The sequence below is a fragment of the Emys orbicularis genome, chromosome 4 (genome assembly GCF_028017835.1).
Source record: "Emys orbicularis isolate rEmyOrb1 chromosome 4, rEmyOrb1.hap1, whole genome shotgun sequence".
Classification (NCBI taxonomy): domain Eukaryota; kingdom Metazoa; phylum Chordata; order Testudines; family Emydidae; genus Emys; species Emys orbicularis.
Genome location: NC_088686.1, coordinates 149,944,428 through 149,965,046, shown reverse-complemented (window position 1 = coordinate 149,965,046; position 20,619 = coordinate 149,944,428). Strand labels below are relative to the sequence as shown.

Below are 20,619 nucleotides of genomic sequence, written 5' to 3'. Positions count from 1 at the left end.
TTTTTGTTGCCCTCCGCTGGACTCTTTCCAATTTTTCCACATCCTTCTTGTAGTGTGGGGCCCAAAATTGGACACAGTATTCCAGATGAGGCCTCACCAATGTCGAATAAAGGGGAACGATCACGTTCCTCGATCTGCTGGCAATGCCCCTACTTATACAGCCCAAAATGCCGTTAGCCTTCTTGGCAACAAGAGCACACTGTTGACTCATATCCAGCTTCTCGTCCACTGTGACCCCTAGGTCCTTTTCTGCAGAACTGCTACCTAGCCATTCGGTCCCTAGTCTGTAGCAGTGCATGGGATTCTTCCGTCCTATGTGCAGGACTCTGCACTTATCCTTGTTGAACCTCATCAGGTTTTTTTTGGCCCAATCCTCTAATTTGTCTAGGTCCCTCTGTATCCGATCCCTACCCTCTAGTGTATCTACCACGCCTCCTAGTTTAGTGTCCTCTGCAAACTTGCTGAGAGTGCAGTCCACACCATCCTCCAGATCATTAATAAAGATATTAAACAAAACCGGCCCCAGGACCGACCCTTGGGGCACTCCGCTTGAAACCGGCTGCCAACTAGACATGGAGCCATTGATCACTAATGTTTATATTGTATGAGACCATATACTCCCCTACTGTAGCTTTGCTGTAAGAGTGAAGTGCTCTTATGGATATTGATGGTGGAAGTTGTGTAACTGGGGGCCAGCAATGGAAAAGCCCTGCTCCCCCTCCCTATCAACACAAGATTAAATGGGCTATCCACATCTGAAAGACCACTTTGTTCTTCCTGTTGCTTTCTACTTAGTACTTTAATCCATGGAGAGAAAGGATACAACCCCTTCTCCCAAAACTTTGAAATGTCTCTTTAGACAAAGTAGGGCCCAATTGAAAAAACTTGTAGAGAACAGCTATCAAATCCTTATTTCTATTCCTAATAATTTTGTTGAGTGTTTTTGTTTTCGCTTTCAGGTCTGAACATTTCTGACCCTTAACAGAGTAATAAGACAAATCCATGCAGCATCAGTATCTTTGGTTTTTTTCTGATGCTTCATTTCTTGGAGTTATTTCAGGCTTTTATGTGAGCAAAGGAATCCTGCAGTTTACTTGTTGTGCTGCTTCTCGTGACCCTGTTAACAATCCAAAAAAGTAGAACAGCTGTCTGTAACACAGTATGGACATTTCCAGGAATAGATCTATTGCGTAGGGCAAGATCTGCACTTTAAGGTCTCATGACTGACACTGAAAGGCTATTTTGAAATAGTACTTTCATCCTGGATAGTAGAGCACTCTGTGGCTTTGTAAGTTATTGTAAATAATTTTCAAATGCTTAGAACTGAATGCGGTCAAATATAGATGTTACACAATTGCAGCTGCCTCTTTTCTAGAAAAGCAAAACTTCACAAAGATTTCCTACAGTTGGCTAGACCGATTAACTTCATTGCCGTGAGCACAGTTGGAAGCCATAATCTAGAGCGAATGCTGTTTTAAGCACTGTATCGTTTAAGCCTGTTGGCGCGAGTCTTGAGCTGGTGTAAAACACACCAGCCCTGCCTGCCCATGCGTGCAGAGAGCCAGGGGGCTGTTGTGGGGCTGGGGGATTGTTGCTGAAGGGGCCGAGCGGAGCAGGCGCTTGGTGCGGGATGCGGACGGGCGGTCTTGCGGTCCCGACGCAGCAGGACCGGCGTGCCCATGCCGGCAGCGTGGCTGGCACTCCGCCGAGACACGCCCCGCACGTGGAAACCCGGGTTGTTTTGCCGTGCCCGAGTCCCGCGCCGCCACGAGGGGGCGCTGCCGCTTCTCGCCATGCAGGCTGGCCCTGGGGTCCCTCGCGCCCCCCCGCGGGGCGCCCCCTAGCAGCGGCCTGGGCACACGGGGCTGCGCACGCGCGACCACCAGTTGCTGTCACGAGCTTAGGGCCCTAACACCTCGCCCGTTGGATTCGCTTCCCGCACAAGCCCACATCGCCCCCTGCCCCGGGGGGGGGGGGGAGGAATGCGCGCATGCGCACTGTCCCCAGCGGGGGGGGGGGCTTTATGCGCTTGCGCATTCCCCTCATTCTGTGAGTCGGGTTCCCCGCGCGCACGCGCGTCTCTTCCTCCGTTGCCGGCCCCTCCCCACGGGTCTCTCGCGAGAGGCCGGGATTTATTCCTACGTGCTGTGCCGTGCTGCTCATGGCGGCGCTGGAGCGGGGGCGCTGAGCTGTTGGGGTAAGTGCGGCCTGAGGAGCGGCCCTGGAGCGCCCGCACCCGCCTAGTCGGGCCCTGTGAGCTCTGAGGGGCGGCGGGAGGGGCTGGGGCGGCCTGAGAGCCCACGTCTCCATCGCCCTCTCCGCCCAACGGTCCCGAGCGGGCAGAGCCCCTTCCCCGCCCTTCCTGGGGTGAGGCGCGGATAGGCCGATGGGGCCCGGCGCGGTAGGCCGCGGCCGGCGCGGGAGCTGCTGGGGTCCCGGGATTGTGGGCCGATGATGGGGCCTGAGCAGCGAGAACACTACAAGTCCCAGCGTGCAGTGGGCGGCGGCCTGCCGCGAGGACTGCTGGGGGTGTAGTTCGAGCTGCGTGGGGCCGGGGGCCTGGGCAGGTTCAGTACTACAATTCCCGACAGCCACTGAGCAGGGCAGCCTGCCAGGGCTGCTGGGGGATGGAGGCCTGGGCGGTGCTGGATTAGTGGGGCCTGGGCGCGGGGAGGACGATAGGTTCCAAGGTGCTGTATGAGGGGCCCGCCGAGGGCTCTTGGGAATGGAGTGTGGGCCGCTGCGTGTCTGGAGCCGGGGAGAACTACAGGTCCCGGCATGCAGCGCGCAGTCAGCCCCGCCCGGGAGGGAGCGCAGGCCTCTCTTCCTTTGTGTGTGGGGGAGCAGCCGCCATTTTCCTTTCTCCCTCACCCCCCCCCCTTTTTTGTATGCGGCGAGGGTCGCAGGCCCGGCCCCTGCTGGCTCGTCGGGGAGCCGTCATGGCCGGCGGACCCATGGGGCTACGGCCTGCCTGAGCGGGTCTGCGGGGAGGGGCGCCCGCCTGGGCCGATGCTTTGTCACGCTCTGGGTCTCCAGTTCCTCACCCCCTTCCGCTAAGCCCCCGGCAGGACTGCGCTACTTCTCTGCTCCTCACGTCCGGGACTGAGGAGTTCGGCACCACCCCAAGCCAGGGCGTCCCTGGGTTTTTTTTTTCTCCTCAGTCTTTCACAGCCGCCACCATCTTGCTGCAAAGTAACATGTGTTGTAGCCAGTTTGGCGGCCTGGATGGGGAGGCTGCTGCTCCCTCCAACCTAACATGCGCCTGGATACCATAGAATCATAGAATATCAGGGTTGGAAGAGACCTCAGGAGGTCATCTAGTCCCATCCCCTGCTCAAAGCAGGACCAATCCCCAACTAAATCATCCCCGCCAGGGCTTTGTCAAGCCGGGCCTTAAAAACCTCTAAGGAAGGAGGTTCCACCACCTCCCTAGGTAATCCATTCCAGTGCTTCACCACCCTCCTAGTGAAATAGTTTCTCCTAATATCCAGTACACTGTAAATGTCTGCATAGGCCACTTGGTTTGCTGCAGGCCCTGGTGGGTTCCCTGCTAATGAGAATGATGCATCAGATTCTGTTCTTTGTCTGGTGTAATAACGTCATTCCACAAGATACACCGGCTAGCTCTAAACCAGTTTAAAGGATAAAACTAACTTTGCTTTTTAATATTTACCCTTGTTTCAGTTTGAATTGTTTTTAAATACATCTGTTAACTTGCATGGCCCACTAACAAATTTGTCACTTCAACCTCTGTCTTGATTCTCTCTCCCCCCCTTCTCTCTCAAATGCTTTTAAACAATCTCAGCTTTAGAGTAATGGCATCTAACAATTGCTACTTCATTGGCCCAGGTTTGTGGATATCATATGGAGCTTTCTGGAGTTCTTACTGTTACCTTTAGCTGATAGGTGCTTAAACAATGAAATATTTGAAGGATCTCCAAAAGAAACCTTACTGTAAAATAATTATTAGTATTATGTCTTCAGAGCTGTGGCTTGCTAGCTAAAAATGTAACATCCAATTTCCATTAAACATGGCAGCATTGTTCTCTTAAGGTATATTCTAAATAAACACATTTGAGTTAAACAAACGGTGTTTTAACCCCATCTGTTGCCTTGTGTGAAACTACATGAGAATACCCATTGTTTCAAAACTGGGATGTAACAGAAAATGGCTGTGGCTGCAGCCTGGCAATTTTTTTGATTCTGATGAACTGAAAACATGCATGTGCAGAGCACTTAATAACCCTCTTATTTAAATTAATTAAAACTTGAAAGACCTTAAACTGCAAAACATGCATAGCTTTAGCTTTGTCTCTGAGTTAATCCTCTCTGCTGTAAATATACAAATGCAGAGACCAGTGTGACTTGAGGGCTGGGCAGCTGCTCTCCCTGTTTATGGCTGGGAGGAGTATTTATAGCAGCTGAGTTGAAAAGTAAAGAATTTGAGGCAGACACACATTCAGATTTTGGTGAGTCAGACAGAACTTGACTAAACCTTTTTCAATACTGTAAGAATGGTAAACTCATCTCTACATCAAACCAAAATTATGAAATGAAAGTATGTGCTAAAACTTTTTCTGTATTTAATTAAATTAGCCCTAGGCAGACATGTAATTAGGATAAGAAATGTTTTGAATCGCTTCATGAAAGAACTAAGTCATGTTCCTGCAGGGCTAAAAAGTGTTTAATGTAGCATTAATTTAACAGTACCAATAGTGTGCTAGGCAGTTTGGATTCAAAATATTTTAATAAGGGGATCCTGGCTTGTTTGCAAGGCATCTTCTTCCCCCCCCCCCACCCCCCCAAATCTCAATAGGTTCTCTCCATTCTTATTGTGTCCCTTAAGTTTCCCCGTTTTCTTCTGTAGCAAGTCAGTATAAAATCTTCATACTGAGACATGAAGCCCCATTTGCACTGATGATGTTATATAGTACCAATTGGCCCTCCTTAAGACAACACAGTCTCTGTACATTATGGGCAAGTGGATACTGTCACTTGATTTTGGTAAAGCTTCTCAATTTACTCTCTTCTGCATCTCTCAAATAGCTTGATTTGTTGCAGATGTTGTGTGGGTGTAGTGAGGGGAGAAATCTTAAAAACCTAATACTTGGAAACATTTGTAAATAACTTCAAAATTTGGTGCACATTCTCAGCTTTTTATGACGAGCTGGATGAAATGCAGAGCTGAGAGAGACCCACCCATGTTTCACCAAAATGTTAATTCAAATTCCCTGTTCCTGACGGAGCATTAATGATATGGCCATAAGCTTAAACTTTCAAGAAACATCAAAAATCAAGTCTTTTTTTCCAGGCTGGATCATGCAGAGAGATGCAAACTTGTACTGCTGGTGTGTTTTAATTATGTGGAAAATTACTGAGATAAACTAGGACTGTGTATATCTGAAAAAAACCTTCATTTTGAGTGCTAAGGTGTGTGTGTGTGCGCTTTAGCACCTTGGGGGTGGGGGGGGGCCCTCTAGCCACAAAACAGTGAGTCTATCCTTGTGGATCTGGCTCTGTGGATTTATCCATTATTTCAGGGATCCACTGAATCAGAGCTATTTGCATGGAGGCCTTGTGCTTCTGCAGTACCTGAAACCCTCTTGTATCTCCATAGTAGCATAGTTCTGTTAAGAGTTATGGGTTGTCTTACAAGTTTCTGATGATCAAAATTTCCCTCTTGGTATGGTATTTTAAGATTCCTCCTCCATAATCTGAAATCAGTGTGGACTCAGTCAGTATTATGCTTCACAGTGGATGATGGTTTCTCAAGTCCTGCTGGGAGAAAGGGGGAATGATGCTTCAAAGAGGGCACTCAGGCTGAGTTGCTGTCCTCAGCCTCCGGATGATGTGGGGAATATCATAGAAATATAGTGCTGGAATGCACCTCAAAGTCATCCTGTCTAGCCCCCTGTACTGAGGCATGACCAAGTAAACCTAGACATTTCCTGACAGATGTTTGTCCAACCTGTTCTTAAAAACCTCTGATGGGGATTCCAGAACCTCCTAATATCTAACCTAAATCTCCCTTGCTGCAGATCAAACCCTTTATTTCTTGTCCTGCCTTCAGTGGACATAGAGAACAATTGATGACACTCCTCTTTCTAACAGCCCTTAACATATTTGCAGACTGTTATCAGGTACCCTCTCAGTCCCCTTTTCTCAAGCCTGATTTTTTTACCTTTCCTCATAGGTCAGGTTTTCTAAATCTTTGATCATTTTTGTTGCTGTCTGCTGGGCTCTTTCTAATTTTTCTACACCTTTCCTAATGTGTGATACCCAGAACTGGACATAGTACTCCACCTGAGGCCTCACCAGTGCTGAGCAGAGTGGGATAATTTTCTTGTCTTACTTACAACTCTTGTGTTAATATGCCCCAGAATATTAGCCTTTTTTGCAGCTGCATCAGTTGTTGACTCACATTTAATTTGTGATCCACTTTAACCCCCTCCCAATACTTTCTAGCAGTACTACCACCAACCCAGTTATTCCTCATTTTGTCGTACCATTGGTTTTTGCTTCCTAAGTGCAAATTACTTCACTGCCTTTATTGAATTTCATCTTGTTGAATTCAGTCCTATTCTCCAATTTGTCAAGGTCCTTTGGAATTCTAATCCTGTCTTCCACAATGCTTGCAACTCCTCCCAGCTTGGTGTTGTCTGGAAATTTTATAAGCATGCTCTCCATTCCCTTATCCAGGTTGTTAATGAAAATATTAAATACTAGACCCAGGACTGACCCCTGTGGGATGCCACTACATATGCCCTCCCAGTTTGACAGTCAGCCATTGATAACTACTGAATGAGTAGTGTTTCAACCAGTTGCGTGATATGTAACTTGACTGTTTTCCTACCCAGGGAACACACTTATATCCTGCACACAAGCCAGTACACTTATGCCCTCAATGGTTTATCTTTCACCTAGTAGTCCAGTGTATTAGATGTCAGTTTCTGTTTCAAGCCCTCTGCTTGTGGAAATTGAAACAGTACATGTTCGGAAAGGATTGTAATGCCCAGTCATTACTACAGAGTGGAATAGTCTAATAGTACAATTATGCTGTTCATTGGCTCTAGGTGTTGCATAATGAGGTTTTGAAATGTCATAAAATGACAAATGATGGTACAACTTGTCTATGTTGTGTCAGAATATGCAGGCTGTTCACTTACAGCAATGACAGATTCAAGGGACACCCTCTGTTGCAAAGCAATTCAGTTTTATACAAAGTCAAAGTAGTTCTAGGTACTAGACCTGCACGTATATCTCCCTGACCATATGGTTTTTTTTAAAGTTTCTGGTTGTATCAAAGACCCATACCAACAGCAGGGGAGGCTTGTTGATTAAACGGTAAAACTGACTAGACATAAAGTGCTGTCAAATGGATCATATAAACAGTTTAGGAGAAAAGGTTCAAATTTACATAAACTACCCCTTTCATTCACTTAGTATTGATCAAAGCAAGGTTACTGTTGCAGTGTTTTTATATGTAATAAAATTTGAAGCTTTCTTGAAAAGCATTACTGCATCTGCAGAGGCTGTCATGAGTTGGAAATGTTTCTGTTCTGTCCCTGTTTGGAGGTGGATCCTCTTGGGAATCTAAGACCAAAAATGGGAAAACTAAAAAAGCAGATAATCTTGTCCAACATGGGACAAACCTGCAGCATTAAGGTAGTGGCAAAGTACTTGGTGGTAGGAATTTATGGTTTATAATATGTTTATCCCAATTATACTTAGTGTGTATTGTTTTGTTTTTTTCTTTTCCAGTATGAAGTGTAACAGAACAGAATTTACCACCTGAAACTGCTGCTTCAAGTTCAGATCAGGAAAGGAAAACGCCACATTGTAACAACAAAACAAGACCAAAGAAGAGTAAACCTATACTGAAGACACAACACTTGATCTGAAACAAGAAGTTTGTGCCTACTCAACAGCTTCAAAAGAGCACGTCCCAACGCTGCTAGTAGTCTTTGTTTTCTCCAGTGCTGCACTGAAACTCCCCAGTGCAGCAGCAGTTATATTCTTTATTAGTTTCATAGATCATTTTCCTCTCGCTGTCTTTTTTTTAATAATAGCAGTCTTCATACTTTGAAACGTGTGCTGAAACAGAAGAATCAGCGAATACTACTGAAAGTGCAATATTTGAATATCACTGCGAGGTTGGTGCATGTACTATCTCTATTAAACAGTTATAAATGGTTCTGAACTAAATCCTTCAATTATTTGGAATATAACACAAAACTTGTTAACAAATGTTCACTATTGCCTAGACTAGTGTTTATTGGTCTCAAATGTATGAGGGTAGAATTAATAGAACCCGATTGCTTCCATTTAAAACTATTTATGGAATCTCTTTAAGAATTGTCACTTGTAGCTTGTGGTCACTTGGCCAGTAATGGAAAGCAATCTTGTAAATGCATGCAATCATTTCTCAACGCTTCTACAATTTTCTCCAGGTTTCTCTTGAAATATCAGTTTACTCTAATGCTTTAGATCGGTATCTTTTTTAATAAAATTCCTATTGATCCTCAAATACTGATATTGCTGCAGTTGATAGTCCCCACTTCTGTAAACTGGCAGGTTAGATGTACAAGATGACTTCTTTTGGTAGTGGACTCCTGAGTTGGAGAGTACCCATGGGTCCAGTCTAGCAAAAAGCATCTGGCTTCTGCATTGCAAAAAACGATCCAAGCTTCTGTAGACTAGTACAGCAATTCCAACTTTTTTTTTTTTTGATCTGGCCTCTTCTTTAGAAGCTGCCTCAAGAGCACCTTTTGTGATGGGACTCTGGATAAGTGGCACATGTAAATCGACAAGGTTCTTATTTGATTTTGTTTTATTCAGCATTATAAAATTAAGTTGAAATAGGCGTAGAAATATGTCAAGCACTTGGAAAGAACTTGTTGAATTTTCCTTGCCGTTTTCTCCCCCTACTGCATACCTTAGTGCCAACCTGGGCAATGCATCTCCTATTGGACTGAATTTATCATCTTATGGCCAATCAGTAATTTTTTTTCACTGTTCTAGAAATAGTCTTAACATTAAACCCAAACTAGCTCAAATGGTATAATGCAAAAACTTCCTTGAGTAAGGGCTTCACTACGGGGGGGTCGATTTAAGATACGCAAATTCAGCTATGCGAATAGCGTAGCTGAATTCGACGTATTGCAGCCGACTTACCCCGCTGTAAGGACGGAGGCAAAATCGACCTCCGCAGCTTCCCGTCAACAGCGCTTACTCCCACCTCCGCTGGTGGAGTAAGAGCGTCGATTCGGGGATCGATTGTCGCGTCCCGACGAGACGCGATAATTTGATCCCCGAGAGATCAATTTCTACCCGCCGATTCAGGCGGGTAGTGTAGACCTAGCCTAAGAGGAGTTGCAGCAAAGTGTTTTTAGCTTGTTAGTTGAGGGTTTTTTGAATGTAGTTTATAATTTTTTTGCATATTTGTAACACTTGATGAATACCTCTAGTTCCAATGGCATTTACTAGCAATTCTTCAGAAGCACGCAAAGGCCATTTTTCAAATGGATTTCATAAAACTTGGGACCCTTTTATCAATGTGAGGTGTCTGCCATCCTCACTATAGCTCTTTCAAAGTAGGTTAGTTGCTTCACCCATACTGTTGCTGAGCTGTTTTCAGTTTGAAAACCATTTCATTCCCTTCCCCCAACCATTTCCTCACTATTGACCATTTGCAGGACACCAGCTCCTCTTTTTAAAATAAATGTTGGTGTTGATGGCTGTTAAAGCCAATCAGTAGGGAGTACTTAAAGGTGTTGCCTTCCCTTGATGCTGTCTGCCTCACAAAGGGAGGTGCCCTAGAGGTTACCCACCTTCAAAGTGGTGCATCCCAAAGCCTGAAATTCTGGTCTGGTTTAGGCTTATGGCAGAGGGCTTTGCTACAGTGTAGAACTGTGGAGGGCATTCTGATCATTGTAACATTTAAGGAATAAAGATATTTTGAGCATCTGTCTGAATATACCAAGATTATGGTTTTGAAGCTTCTTGTAGTTTTAGAATTTTGCCTTTGGAGCTAGTGTTGTAGTGGTAAGTGCATTTGATATTATCTCCATTATATCATGTATTGGTACATTTTGGCATAGCTACTAGAAATTCTTTAGGTGTTCTCTAAAGCTTGTACTACTTGCTAATATTTAAACTGAGAATGTAACTGTCTTGTGTTTAAGCTTTAGTTGATGTATTTCTTGATGCTTGATTTGTTTGAAACATTTTATTCAGTCATAGAAGTTACGAACCTTGGTTATTACTGAGTTGAGAAATTGCATCAGTCTGAACAAGACTCAGGTAAAGTGGTCAGGTTTCTTAAAAGCTTTTCACTCTTGGGTGTTACTTAAAAGAATGAATCCATACAGCATTATGACTTATCAGAAAGCTCTAAAAATTCCAGTGTAGCAGAAAAATCTCTCCTATTCTGATGTAACTGCATATGAAATCTTTCCTGTCACTTGGGATGTCCCAAGAAAATAGTAAAAATGGTTTTGAAGCGGCTTGGTGGAGTTACTGTTTTCACAGGAGAAGGAAAGTGTCCTGCCCCACATATAACTTTACTTATCCAATCTTGTTTTTATTCAGCTACAAGTTTTAATGTGGTGGCAACAAAACCTGGGATAGTTAACTTGACTGTACAGCAACTGTTTATAAAACTCAATATTTGCATTTTTTATCTAATATTTACCATAAATGATTAGTTTTCAGTATTTTCACTTGTACCCTAGCTCCATGGAAGAACAGATCTTTCTATGACATGCTTCAAGGCTTTTTAATAAAATGCTAAATATGGCTGAAGAGAAATCAACTGCCTAAACTAAGGCTTGTAGCAAAGTTGCTGGCCACTGTACTATACCAAACAAAGAATAGTTAAAATCCTGGGCAATAGAAGGGTTCAGCTTGCTCTTGACGTTACATGAAGGACCAAATCCTGTGGGAAGTGTACCACTTGCAGTTCCCAGTAAGAATAGATAGAAGTTTTCAGGTGCTCAGCACCTCTCAGGATTTCTTTGTCTATGTTCTGCCCTCTCTCTCACAGAGAAGCTCTTGTAATGAAAGACATGGAAAGTTGTTAAAAATGGGAAAGGTGAAACACTCAAGCCTTCCTAAAATTGTAGGTTCTCTCAGACTTAACTAGTCTTTCAACTTTCAGATGTTCCAATTTATGAGTATTGTATTGCTAGACATAGGATTTCTACAGAATTTAATTTGGGGGAGCTCTTCACTGGCATAGATACAAAGCAAACCCCTGATCATGTACCCATTTAAATCAATGGGAATCTTCCCACAGGTTTCAATGGGAGCCATATCAGGTCCCCTGACAACTGTTGGTAGTGTCAGGTTCAATCTCACTGAAGTGGTAACTACTGCTTCCCTTAAACTAACCTGTGCTGCTCTCCCTTTAAAATGGGACAATAGAACACTACCTATCCTATCCTATTATGGGACAATAGAACACTACCTATTTCAGGGGGAGCATACTGTACAATGGAAGAAGTTTGAAGATGGAAGGGGCTCTGAATTCAGTTGATTTTTAGCAACTGCTATTATAATTGCAGTTTAGAGGATTTTAAATTAGTCCATGTATAACTACCTCTGCTATAGAGGTACTTCTATACACTTCTCCTTCCAGTGTTTATCCCCTTTTGGCCTCTGGCTTTTGAGTAGGATCTGGCTATGCTCCTGCTAGTTTGAGCAAGCCTGTGAGTGGAAAGAAAATGGAAATGCAGGACTAGAAACTTAGCCATGTATGCTTTTCTTGAAAACAATTCAGTAAACCTGTGCAAACAACTGAAATGTGGGTTTAATATTTGTGTGAAGTTCTAATTAGTTTAACCTCTTATAGGATATGGACTTGACTAACAGTGACTTGCGTGTGTTTAAAGTTGTGCTAAATATTGACTAGTTATAATATTGTACTATGTTATCACAGCTGTATGAGATGGAGAACCATTATACTGTGTCATCAGATCCTCTCCCCCCTCCTGCAGCTCCCCTTCCTTCTCTTCTTTTACCTTTCTCTTCATCTTCTACCTCATCTGGGTCTAAAAAGCAGAAGAGGACCCCCCTGTATCAGAGATCTGTAAGTCAGGGCAGCAGTCTATACATCTGTTGTGTTTTAATAGCATGGGGAGTCTTAGGGGCTAACAACTTTGCACATATGTTCTCCCTCTTCAACTTTTCTAATATCAAACCTTTTAACAAGTTAAAGAATCCAATTCCTTCTGAGCCAATTAGAAATCCTAGCTGTTTTTTGTTTTCCTGTATCTGTTTCAGAAACTTTTTTACCACATGAAGATGTCATTTTTCTCTCCTCCCCCCCCCCCCCCCCCCACCACTTTATTTGGTGCTATGTATGTATGTGTGTGTGTGTGTGTTTAACTGCCACTTGGTCCAAGTACATCCTGTGGGGATGTATATTATTGACTTTGACTATTTCCTGGTATAAGCTACCCCATCTGCCTTTAATCTTAAGCTATAAAATGAGGGGCTGGGATGGATCATAGAACTAAAACAGCACTTGTGGTCTGTGTTGACACCCTTACATGACACTCCTTCATTTTTAAAAAGCCAGTATGTAACAAATATGTTCCAAGTGAAGTCCTGTTGAGAAGCAGCAAGCACAGTACCCTCAGTTAGCAATAACTTCCAGACTGGAAATCATGTCACTCTTCTCTTATGCCACCATCCAAAGCATTGATGTAGTTTCTCTTTGAGAAAGAGTCAGAACCTGGCCCTTGCAGGCATTTGATTGCCCTAGGCTTACTGTCCATTCTACTTAGCAGGAAATCCATTACTGTTTTGTGGCTTAAGAAATTTACAGCCAGCGTTGTGCTACCTGCCTCGAGATCAATAACTTCACTCTGGCCAGCAAACTCTAATATGCACTGCTTTAACCATAGATTTGAGTACACAGAGTGCCTAATTCTCTGTTCTATAGTAAAAAGTATTGCCATTATACGAGCTATTCTGAAGCCTTTTAACCCTATTAATGTTAACTGGTTTTGAATGTTACTCTGGTGCTGTGACAGATCAGAATATATAGGTATCTGAGAACAAAAAGGAAACCCGCAATCAGTTTCTTAAACAGATACATTGGAAACTGCAACAACTGAAAACATTAAATGTAGTGTCTCAAACTGCATGTTGATGGCACTTTGTCTTGAATGGTCTCTGTGAATTGCACGATGTTCATGGTTTCTTGTAATGTTAGGACCTCCTCTTTATAATAGCTACTAATTTGGTCGTCTTTTAAAACATAAATAGCACACTTCTACTTCCAAGTATCAAAGTGTTAAGAATAAGAGATTCTTATGGAGGGCTCCCACGTTGCATATTTATAAATCTAAAGAAATAGTTCTTTTAATGCATTTCAAAATTGTGTGTGTGTGTCTCTCTCTAAAGAAGAGTCTTATAGAGAAACATTAAAGGATGGTTGAATTAATCTAACTTTTTTCCTTCTAACTCCATTATTATTCAATGAAGTTTTTAAAAGCTCTGCCAGGATCCAACCAACATTTAATTACTATGACAATGGGGTTAAACTTTTTCACTGGTTATCTAAAACTTTAACTTTGACAGTCACCAAATGTATGCGCAAACGCAAATAAAATTTGGCTATTTAAAAGCCTTATAAATATTTATTGGTTCCATGTGGGAAGAAACTTAATATTGCCTAATTTCCTTAATGACCAACTTCATCAGTGAAAGCAGGTTATATTTTACCTGGATGCTAATTCTAGTTTAAGACTGTCAAATGTAAAGCAGTGAATAAAAGAATTCTTTTACTGAGGATGCTCTTAATACAGTATTTAATTTAAAAAAAAAAAGTCTAGGTAAATTAGAATGAAATCTGACTTGATGAGCAAACTTTATTTTTATGTAGTCATTACAGCATGTTTTTTGTTAAATCTATTAGTTTCCTAAATTTGAGTATTACATTCTTAAGTTAAACTACTTTAGAGATATATTATCATGAAGAATTGTCCAAAATTCTATTTGCCTGTTGGTCAGTTGTTGCTTTTTCATAAAATTCAACAGGCTCTTCACTTCATATTTATTATACTTATCATGCACTGGCATACGATTTTCAGGGGTGGGAAAGAGAAACTTTGTTTTGGAATAGTTATAGCTTACCTTTCATTTCTTTAAATAGATGAGCTTTGATCCAAACCTTCTCCACAACAATGGACACAACGGGTACCCCAATGGTACTTCGGCAGCACTGCGTGAAACTGGGGTTATTGAAAAACTGCTGACCTCTTATGGATTCATTCAGTGTTCAGAACGGCAAGCTAGACTGTTCTTCCACTGTTCACAGTATAATGGCAACCTGCAGGAGCTTAAAGTAGGAGGTAATGAGTCAACCAATAAGATTCTCTGCATTCTAAATTGAGAATTGCAGTCTTGTACCTTGTAACACAAAGTTCTGATACATCTAACCACCCCTACAGACACATACAGTTACTTCTGACTGGCTAAACTGACAATTGAATCAGAAATCTCCCAGTAGAAAGGAAAACCAAAGAGAAAATTCTGGGTAATTTAAGGCTTTTGTCTTCTGTCAGTGATACTGTTTTATGGCTACCTTTGAGAAGGAGTCATGCTGGGACAAATTTAATTGGTAGGGATAGGGAAACTATATACAAAAAGCAATACATCTTTTGCCTACTTCCCCCTGTTCGTGAGTCCATAGGCTATGTTATTCCCAGATGTACTCCATTAATTTCAGTGGAGTTGCACTAGGGATGGATGACCTTATTTCAGTAGGGAGACATTATTCCCACACAATTCTGCTTGATCTGGCAGTAAAGATTAAAAACAGAATTTCACGACACATCTATCATGGAACCTGGTGTCTGGTATTGAGTCAACTGAAGGTATTAAAATTAGGTTGGAAGTGGCAAGACTTTAAAACACAGACCTTTAGCTCACTAGCAAAAGGGGCGAATAAACTGAGTATTATCAGGAGAAACTTCCACAAGCAAAATGACCTCCAGCAGTAGTAAGGGAGTTGAGAATTCACTTGTGGTGTTCAGACAGCAGAGTGTAGAGCTAATAAATGTCATTACTGTATGCATGTTTCTCCTTTCTCTCCCCTTTTTTTTGTTTTGTCCTTTTGTTCTCTGCTTATTATTTTTTTTAATGTAAACATAGAGCTGGAGGGTCCTGTGTCACTATTATGGTTTTGATTCTTGCAGATGATGTTGAATTTGAAGTATCTTCTGACCGCCGAACTGGAAAACCCATTGCTGTTAAATTGGTGAAGATAAAACCAGAAATTTTACCTGAAGAGCGAATAAATGGACAAGTTAGTTGCTGTGATGTCTAATTTCTATATGCAAATAATTTATATCCGTTTTACTCTAATACAAAAGGACAAATCCCATTTTTGCACGCATAATCTTAGTTGCATAAATTTTTCAATTAAATTGAAAGTGTTTTTTATCTGACTTTGGCAAAAATATGAAGATTCAGTTTGGGCTTTTATTTAACCCCAAACACTTCTTACAGTCAACAGAAGTACTGTGAGTTTAAAACTTTGCAGCATGGCATCCTCTTGTGGATTACATTTAAAGTGCATCCCTGAGTGTGTAGTAGAGGATATTAAAGTTCAGTTTGTATTGCACAGTGCTGCTCCTGAAATGATTAGCAATGGATATTTTTTTTTTTTTTTTTTTGACTGGTAGGTTGTGTGCGCTGTTCCTCACAATTTAGAGAGTAAATCTCCAGCTGCCCCGGGTCAGAGTCCAACAGGGAGTGTATGCTACGAACGTAATGGGGTAAAACTCATGTATTTTACTTAAACTTTTGAGTGACCAACCAGTGTGATCTGTACACAGAAAAAAAAAAATTAAAAATTGGCACTGTTTTTGAAGTAGACAGTTTAAACTGCAGTTGTCACCCAGTCTTAATTTTTTTCTAAGAACTACAAACACTAATTAATTACCACAAATATAGAAACCTCTGTTGACTTCCATGTGTTTTTGACAACTTATTCTGCCATAATACCTTTGTTAAAGCATTTAATGTAGAACTAAAGACCTAGTTACAGATTCTTACTAGTTATGATTATGATTTAATGTCAGTTAATATTAACAACTAACTGTTCATAGGATCTTTATTTTCTTGGACTTAACTCTTTTACCCTTTGGAAATCAACTTAAATGTAATGGCAATACTGTGTACAAACCTTTCAACTCCTCAAGTTGCTGGGTATGGACTCAGCAAAACCACGAGCACCAAGGAACCAAAACGTTCTCGCATGCAACGTTTTCACAATTTCCAACTTTTCACAAATGTTGAAATAATGTAACTTGAAATGGAAAATAATTTATTAAATTAATGCCACATTGATATTTAATCTTGTTTAAAGCAAGGCTGCATTTTGCAAATAGAGTAATGCTAGTGAACCTTAATTTGCAGGAAGTGTTTTACCTGACTTACACCCCTGAGGATGTTGATGGAAATGTACAGCTGGAAACTGGAGATAAAATAAATTTTGTAATTGATACAAATAAACAGTAAGTTGATACTTCTATTTCCTGATTACGCACCGCATTAACAATGTGGTGTTTCAGAAATGCAGGGCTGGAAGGGACATTGAGAAGTCATGTGCTCTGAGGCAAGACCAAGTAAACCTAGACCATCCCTGACAGGCGTTTGTTCAAACTGTTTTTTAAAAACCTCCAATGATGGGGATTCCACACCTCCCTTGGAATGCTATTACGGAGCTTAATTACTCTTATAGTTAGTAAGTTTTTCATAATATCTCACCTAAATTTTCCTCACTCTAGATTAAACCCATTACTACTTGTCCGACCTTCAGTGTACATGGAGAACTGATCAGTCCTTTTTGAATCAGCCCTTAACGTATATCTGAAGACTGTTATCGGGTCCTCCTTCAGTCTTGTTTTCTCAAAACTACACATGCCTGGTTTTTTACTTTTCCTCAAAGGTCTCTAAACCTTTGATCACTTTTGTTGCTGTCTTCTGGACTCTTTCCAATTTGTCCCCATGTATCCTGATGTGACACCCAGAACTGGACACAGTACTCCAGATGAGGCCTCACCAGTGCTGAGCAGAGTGGGATAATTACCTCGTGCCTTACTTATGACACTCATGTTGTTAAATGCCAGAATATTGGCCATTTTTGCAACTGTATCACATTGATTGTTTGATTTCCCTCTCTCCATAATTTCCAGATTCTTCTCAGCAATACTACTGTCTAGCCAGTTATTCCCCATTTTGTAGTTTTGCATTTCATTTTTTTTTTATCTTTAGCTCTGTATGTATATAGTTTGGTCTGGTTAAATTCAGACCAATTTATCATAGAAGTTAGTGGTTACACACAAGATTTAGAAATCAAAACTTGTTTACCAGAATTGCTGAAACTGTTTGATAGTGTTGGCCAAAGGCGCCATATGTCTGATGTAATTACTTTTAAACTTGATGATAAAGTATCTTGTATATTTAGTACTGTAAAGATCTATCGAATCTCAAACATAAGTCTAGCATTTCTTGCTTTAGTTCAAAGATCTTAAATTGCAAATGGGTGTATATTTAAAGCAAGAAAAGATTAGCTAATAGACCTTTACTTAAAATTTCTAGGTTTATTTGGTAAGAGTAGCATGTTCTAGTTTTCTCTACCTTGCTCAGTCAAATAGCAAATAAGAAGGCTGCGTTAAATCTGATATGATTCTTAAATTTGTCTCATTGTTTAGAGGCACTGCTTAGGTCTACTTTGTCATCGTAATCTACCCTTTTTCCTAGTACTGGTGCTGTAAGTGCTCGTAACATTATGCTATTGAAAAAGAAACAAGCCCGCTGTCAAGGAGTAGTTTGTGCCATGAAGGTAAGCAGAATTTACTCTTAATTTTTTAAAAGCTGTTTGAAAGGAGCAATATATGTATATGCTGTACATAGTAAAGGTTGGGCACAGAGGGCACTTAAACACTTCAGAACTTGATCCATTAACAGTTTAACACAATTACTCTTCTTGACTATTCCTTTTCTTTAAGATGGCTGTAGTAATGTGTGTTTTCCCATTATATGTATCTTAAGTTTCAAAAATATCTTTATACGAATGGTTCAGTAGCTGTTGATCAGCGTTTCTCAAATGCGGCCACCAGGGGCTTTGCTTGTAGTCACAGCCTCCTGGGCTGTTATGGGGGGAGGGAGGGAGGTAGCAGCCCCGCCCTGTTGCTCCTGGATGCACTGTCTTGGTTGCTGGGGCCGCCAGCAGTGGTTGGTCACTGCTCCCCCTGTGGAGACACCTGGGGCACAATGCTGGAGGACCAGGCAGCTGGTGAGTTCCCCACCTTCCCAGGGGTGATGGGGTTCAGGTTTTAGGCTTCAGCCCTGGTGTGGCAGGGCAGAGGGGAGGCAGGCTCTGGCCACAGGGCTTCGGGCTCCAGGCCCCCCATCTCCATTGCCCCGACCCCCGCTGCCTCCACCGACCCTCCCATCCAGGGCTTAATTTGTCCCCAGGCTTGACAGGGCTGAGTAAGTCTGCTGTGAAAAGCAATACTTGTATGCTTGTTAATATCACTTTTCACAACAGACTTACTGCAATAAATAAATTACAATGATTTGGATGTGTATATGCACATATTTAAGTATTTTAAGAAAAACTGAGAGCGGCCACCAGCAAGAGTTGGAGGCTGCACTCGGAGGCCACCAAAAAATTTGTCCTGAGAACCCCTGCTGTAGATCATCTGGGGGCACACTTAGTCTGTAACATTTTATTTGGCTTTTTCTCGTTGCTTGGTTTTATCTGAGAACTTTGCTTTTTATCAGAGTTCAAAGTACAAACTATTGTCTTGGTGTTTTAGACAGTTGACTATTTGCTAAACATTGTATGTTCTCTTAGGAGGCCTTTGGATTTATTGAAAGGGGCGATGTCGTAAAGGAGATATTCTTTCACTATAGTGAATTTAAAGGTGACTTAGAAGCCTTACAGCCTGGTGATGATGTGGAGTTTACAATCAAAGACAGAAATGTAAGATCAAATCCAGTAAAATTGAAGACAAGATTCAATTATATATAAAAGATGAGTCTTCTAGTAACTTATACCTCTTCCATCTTTGTTTTGATTTACTTTCTGTTCATAGGGTAAAGAAGTCGCAACAGATGTAAGACTACTGCCTCAAGGAACTGTTATTTTTGAAGATATCAGCATTGAACATTTTGATGGGACTGTAACCAAAGTAATCCCAAAAGTACCCAACAAAAATCAGGTAAATTTAAATATTTCCTAGAGGTCTTCTTCCCAACATTTGCATGTCTGAAATAGAAGAAAGGTGTTCATCTAGTCCAAATTGTATAGTGCTACTCTTACACTTCAGCACAAATGCTGAAACATGAAAATACTGCTGTAGAGTGGTATGAATGAGGGCTTTATCTCCAACAGCACAGCTTAGACTCTGGCATCTTAGTCCCATAACATTATTCAAAGTAAAATTATTACATTATTATGGCTGTTATGTTACTATATAATCACTACATGTATCTGTAGTGGCTGCTACCAATGGGGAAAGTTAAAGAACAAGTGTTAAGGTGACTCCACATATTTATGTGAATGTTAAAAACTATCATCTGAACGTAAAGAACTGTTGTAGAAATGTGAGCTAAAGAAAGGGACTGTGGTGGGGGGAGAATCCTGCCTTTTAAAAGGATAGAGACAAAAGGGGAGAAAAATCTTTTCATCTGCTGCTGGGTTGAAAAGTTTGGGGGTTTGGGTTTTTTGTTTTTGTCTTTTCTCCTTGAGGATTGTTGTGGGTGATAACCCAGACAACATCCAAGCTCCTAAATGCAGACATCGTTTGATTTGATGTTTGTCTTTTGAGGAAAGCCTAATAGGTGTATGCTTGGTACCTCACCTTTCAGAACAGTTTGTGTTGCTATATCCCTGTTTCTTCAAGAAAGTACTCTATCATAGAAGGTATCTCAGTTTCCTATTATTGTCTTGAGGCTAAAGGGACTCCTACATTAGACATACTACCCCATCTGCAGGTCAGAAGACTGAATATAGAAGCAGGTAGACATTCTTATTCAACAAGTGCTTGAAAACGTTAATTAATTCTGTTTTGGGGCAACAGCTGAAGTCTTATTAGTTTTATGTAGGCGGCAGGCAGCATAGGCCACTGAATTGCTGTAACCCTGGGCGGGTCACTTAACATCTGTCTTAGTGTTCCCATATGTAAATCGGAGGTTGAAGTCCTAAGTAGTAACCTACCAATACTTCCGGGAAAACTCAGAGACCAGTTCATAGTCAGTTGAAGTACAACTAATTAATTTCTTACAAGGCTCAGTTTACAGTCTAGAAGGAATGGCTGGTTCATGAAAAATTTCTTTTCCTTTCCACATGGTCACTAGAATGACCCATTGCCTGGACGCATCAAAGTTGACTTTGTGATTCCTAAGGAACTTCCATTTGGAGACAAAGATACAAAATCCAAGGTGACACTACTGGAAGGTGACCATGTTAGATTCAACATTTCTACAGATCGACGTGACAAATTGGAACGAGCCACCAATATTGAAGTTCTTCACAATACTTTCCAGTTTACTACTGAAGCTAGAGAAATGGCAAGTATCTTTTTTTAAAATGGA

General features: G+C 41.5%; 1 protein-coding gene across 1 annotated transcript in view; it reads left to right on the top strand.

Annotated features, from left to right (window-relative positions):
• Window positions 1–2,070: 2,070 nt before the first annotated feature.
• Window positions 2,071–20,619, top strand: part of CSDE1 (cold shock domain containing E1) — a 47,513-nt gene continuing 28,964 nt past the window's right edge. The window contains exons 1-10 of the mRNA XM_065403812.1: window positions 2,071–2,197; window positions 7,762–8,153; window positions 14,162–14,360; window positions 15,207–15,316; window positions 15,696–15,788; window positions 16,432–16,529; window positions 17,779–17,860; window positions 18,878–19,006; window positions 19,119–19,244; window positions 20,383–20,595. Of these exons, the coding sequence (XP_065259884.1) occupies window positions 14,162–14,360; window positions 15,207–15,316; window positions 15,696–15,788; window positions 16,432–16,529; window positions 17,779–17,860; window positions 18,878–19,006; window positions 19,119–19,244; window positions 20,383–20,595 (1,050 nt within the window). The 5' untranslated portion in view covers window positions 2,071–2,197; window positions 7,762–8,153. The remainder of the gene's footprint in view (window positions 2,198–7,761; window positions 8,154–14,161; window positions 14,361–15,206; window positions 15,317–15,695; window positions 15,789–16,431; window positions 16,530–17,778; window positions 17,861–18,877; window positions 19,007–19,118; window positions 19,245–20,382; window positions 20,596–20,619) is intronic.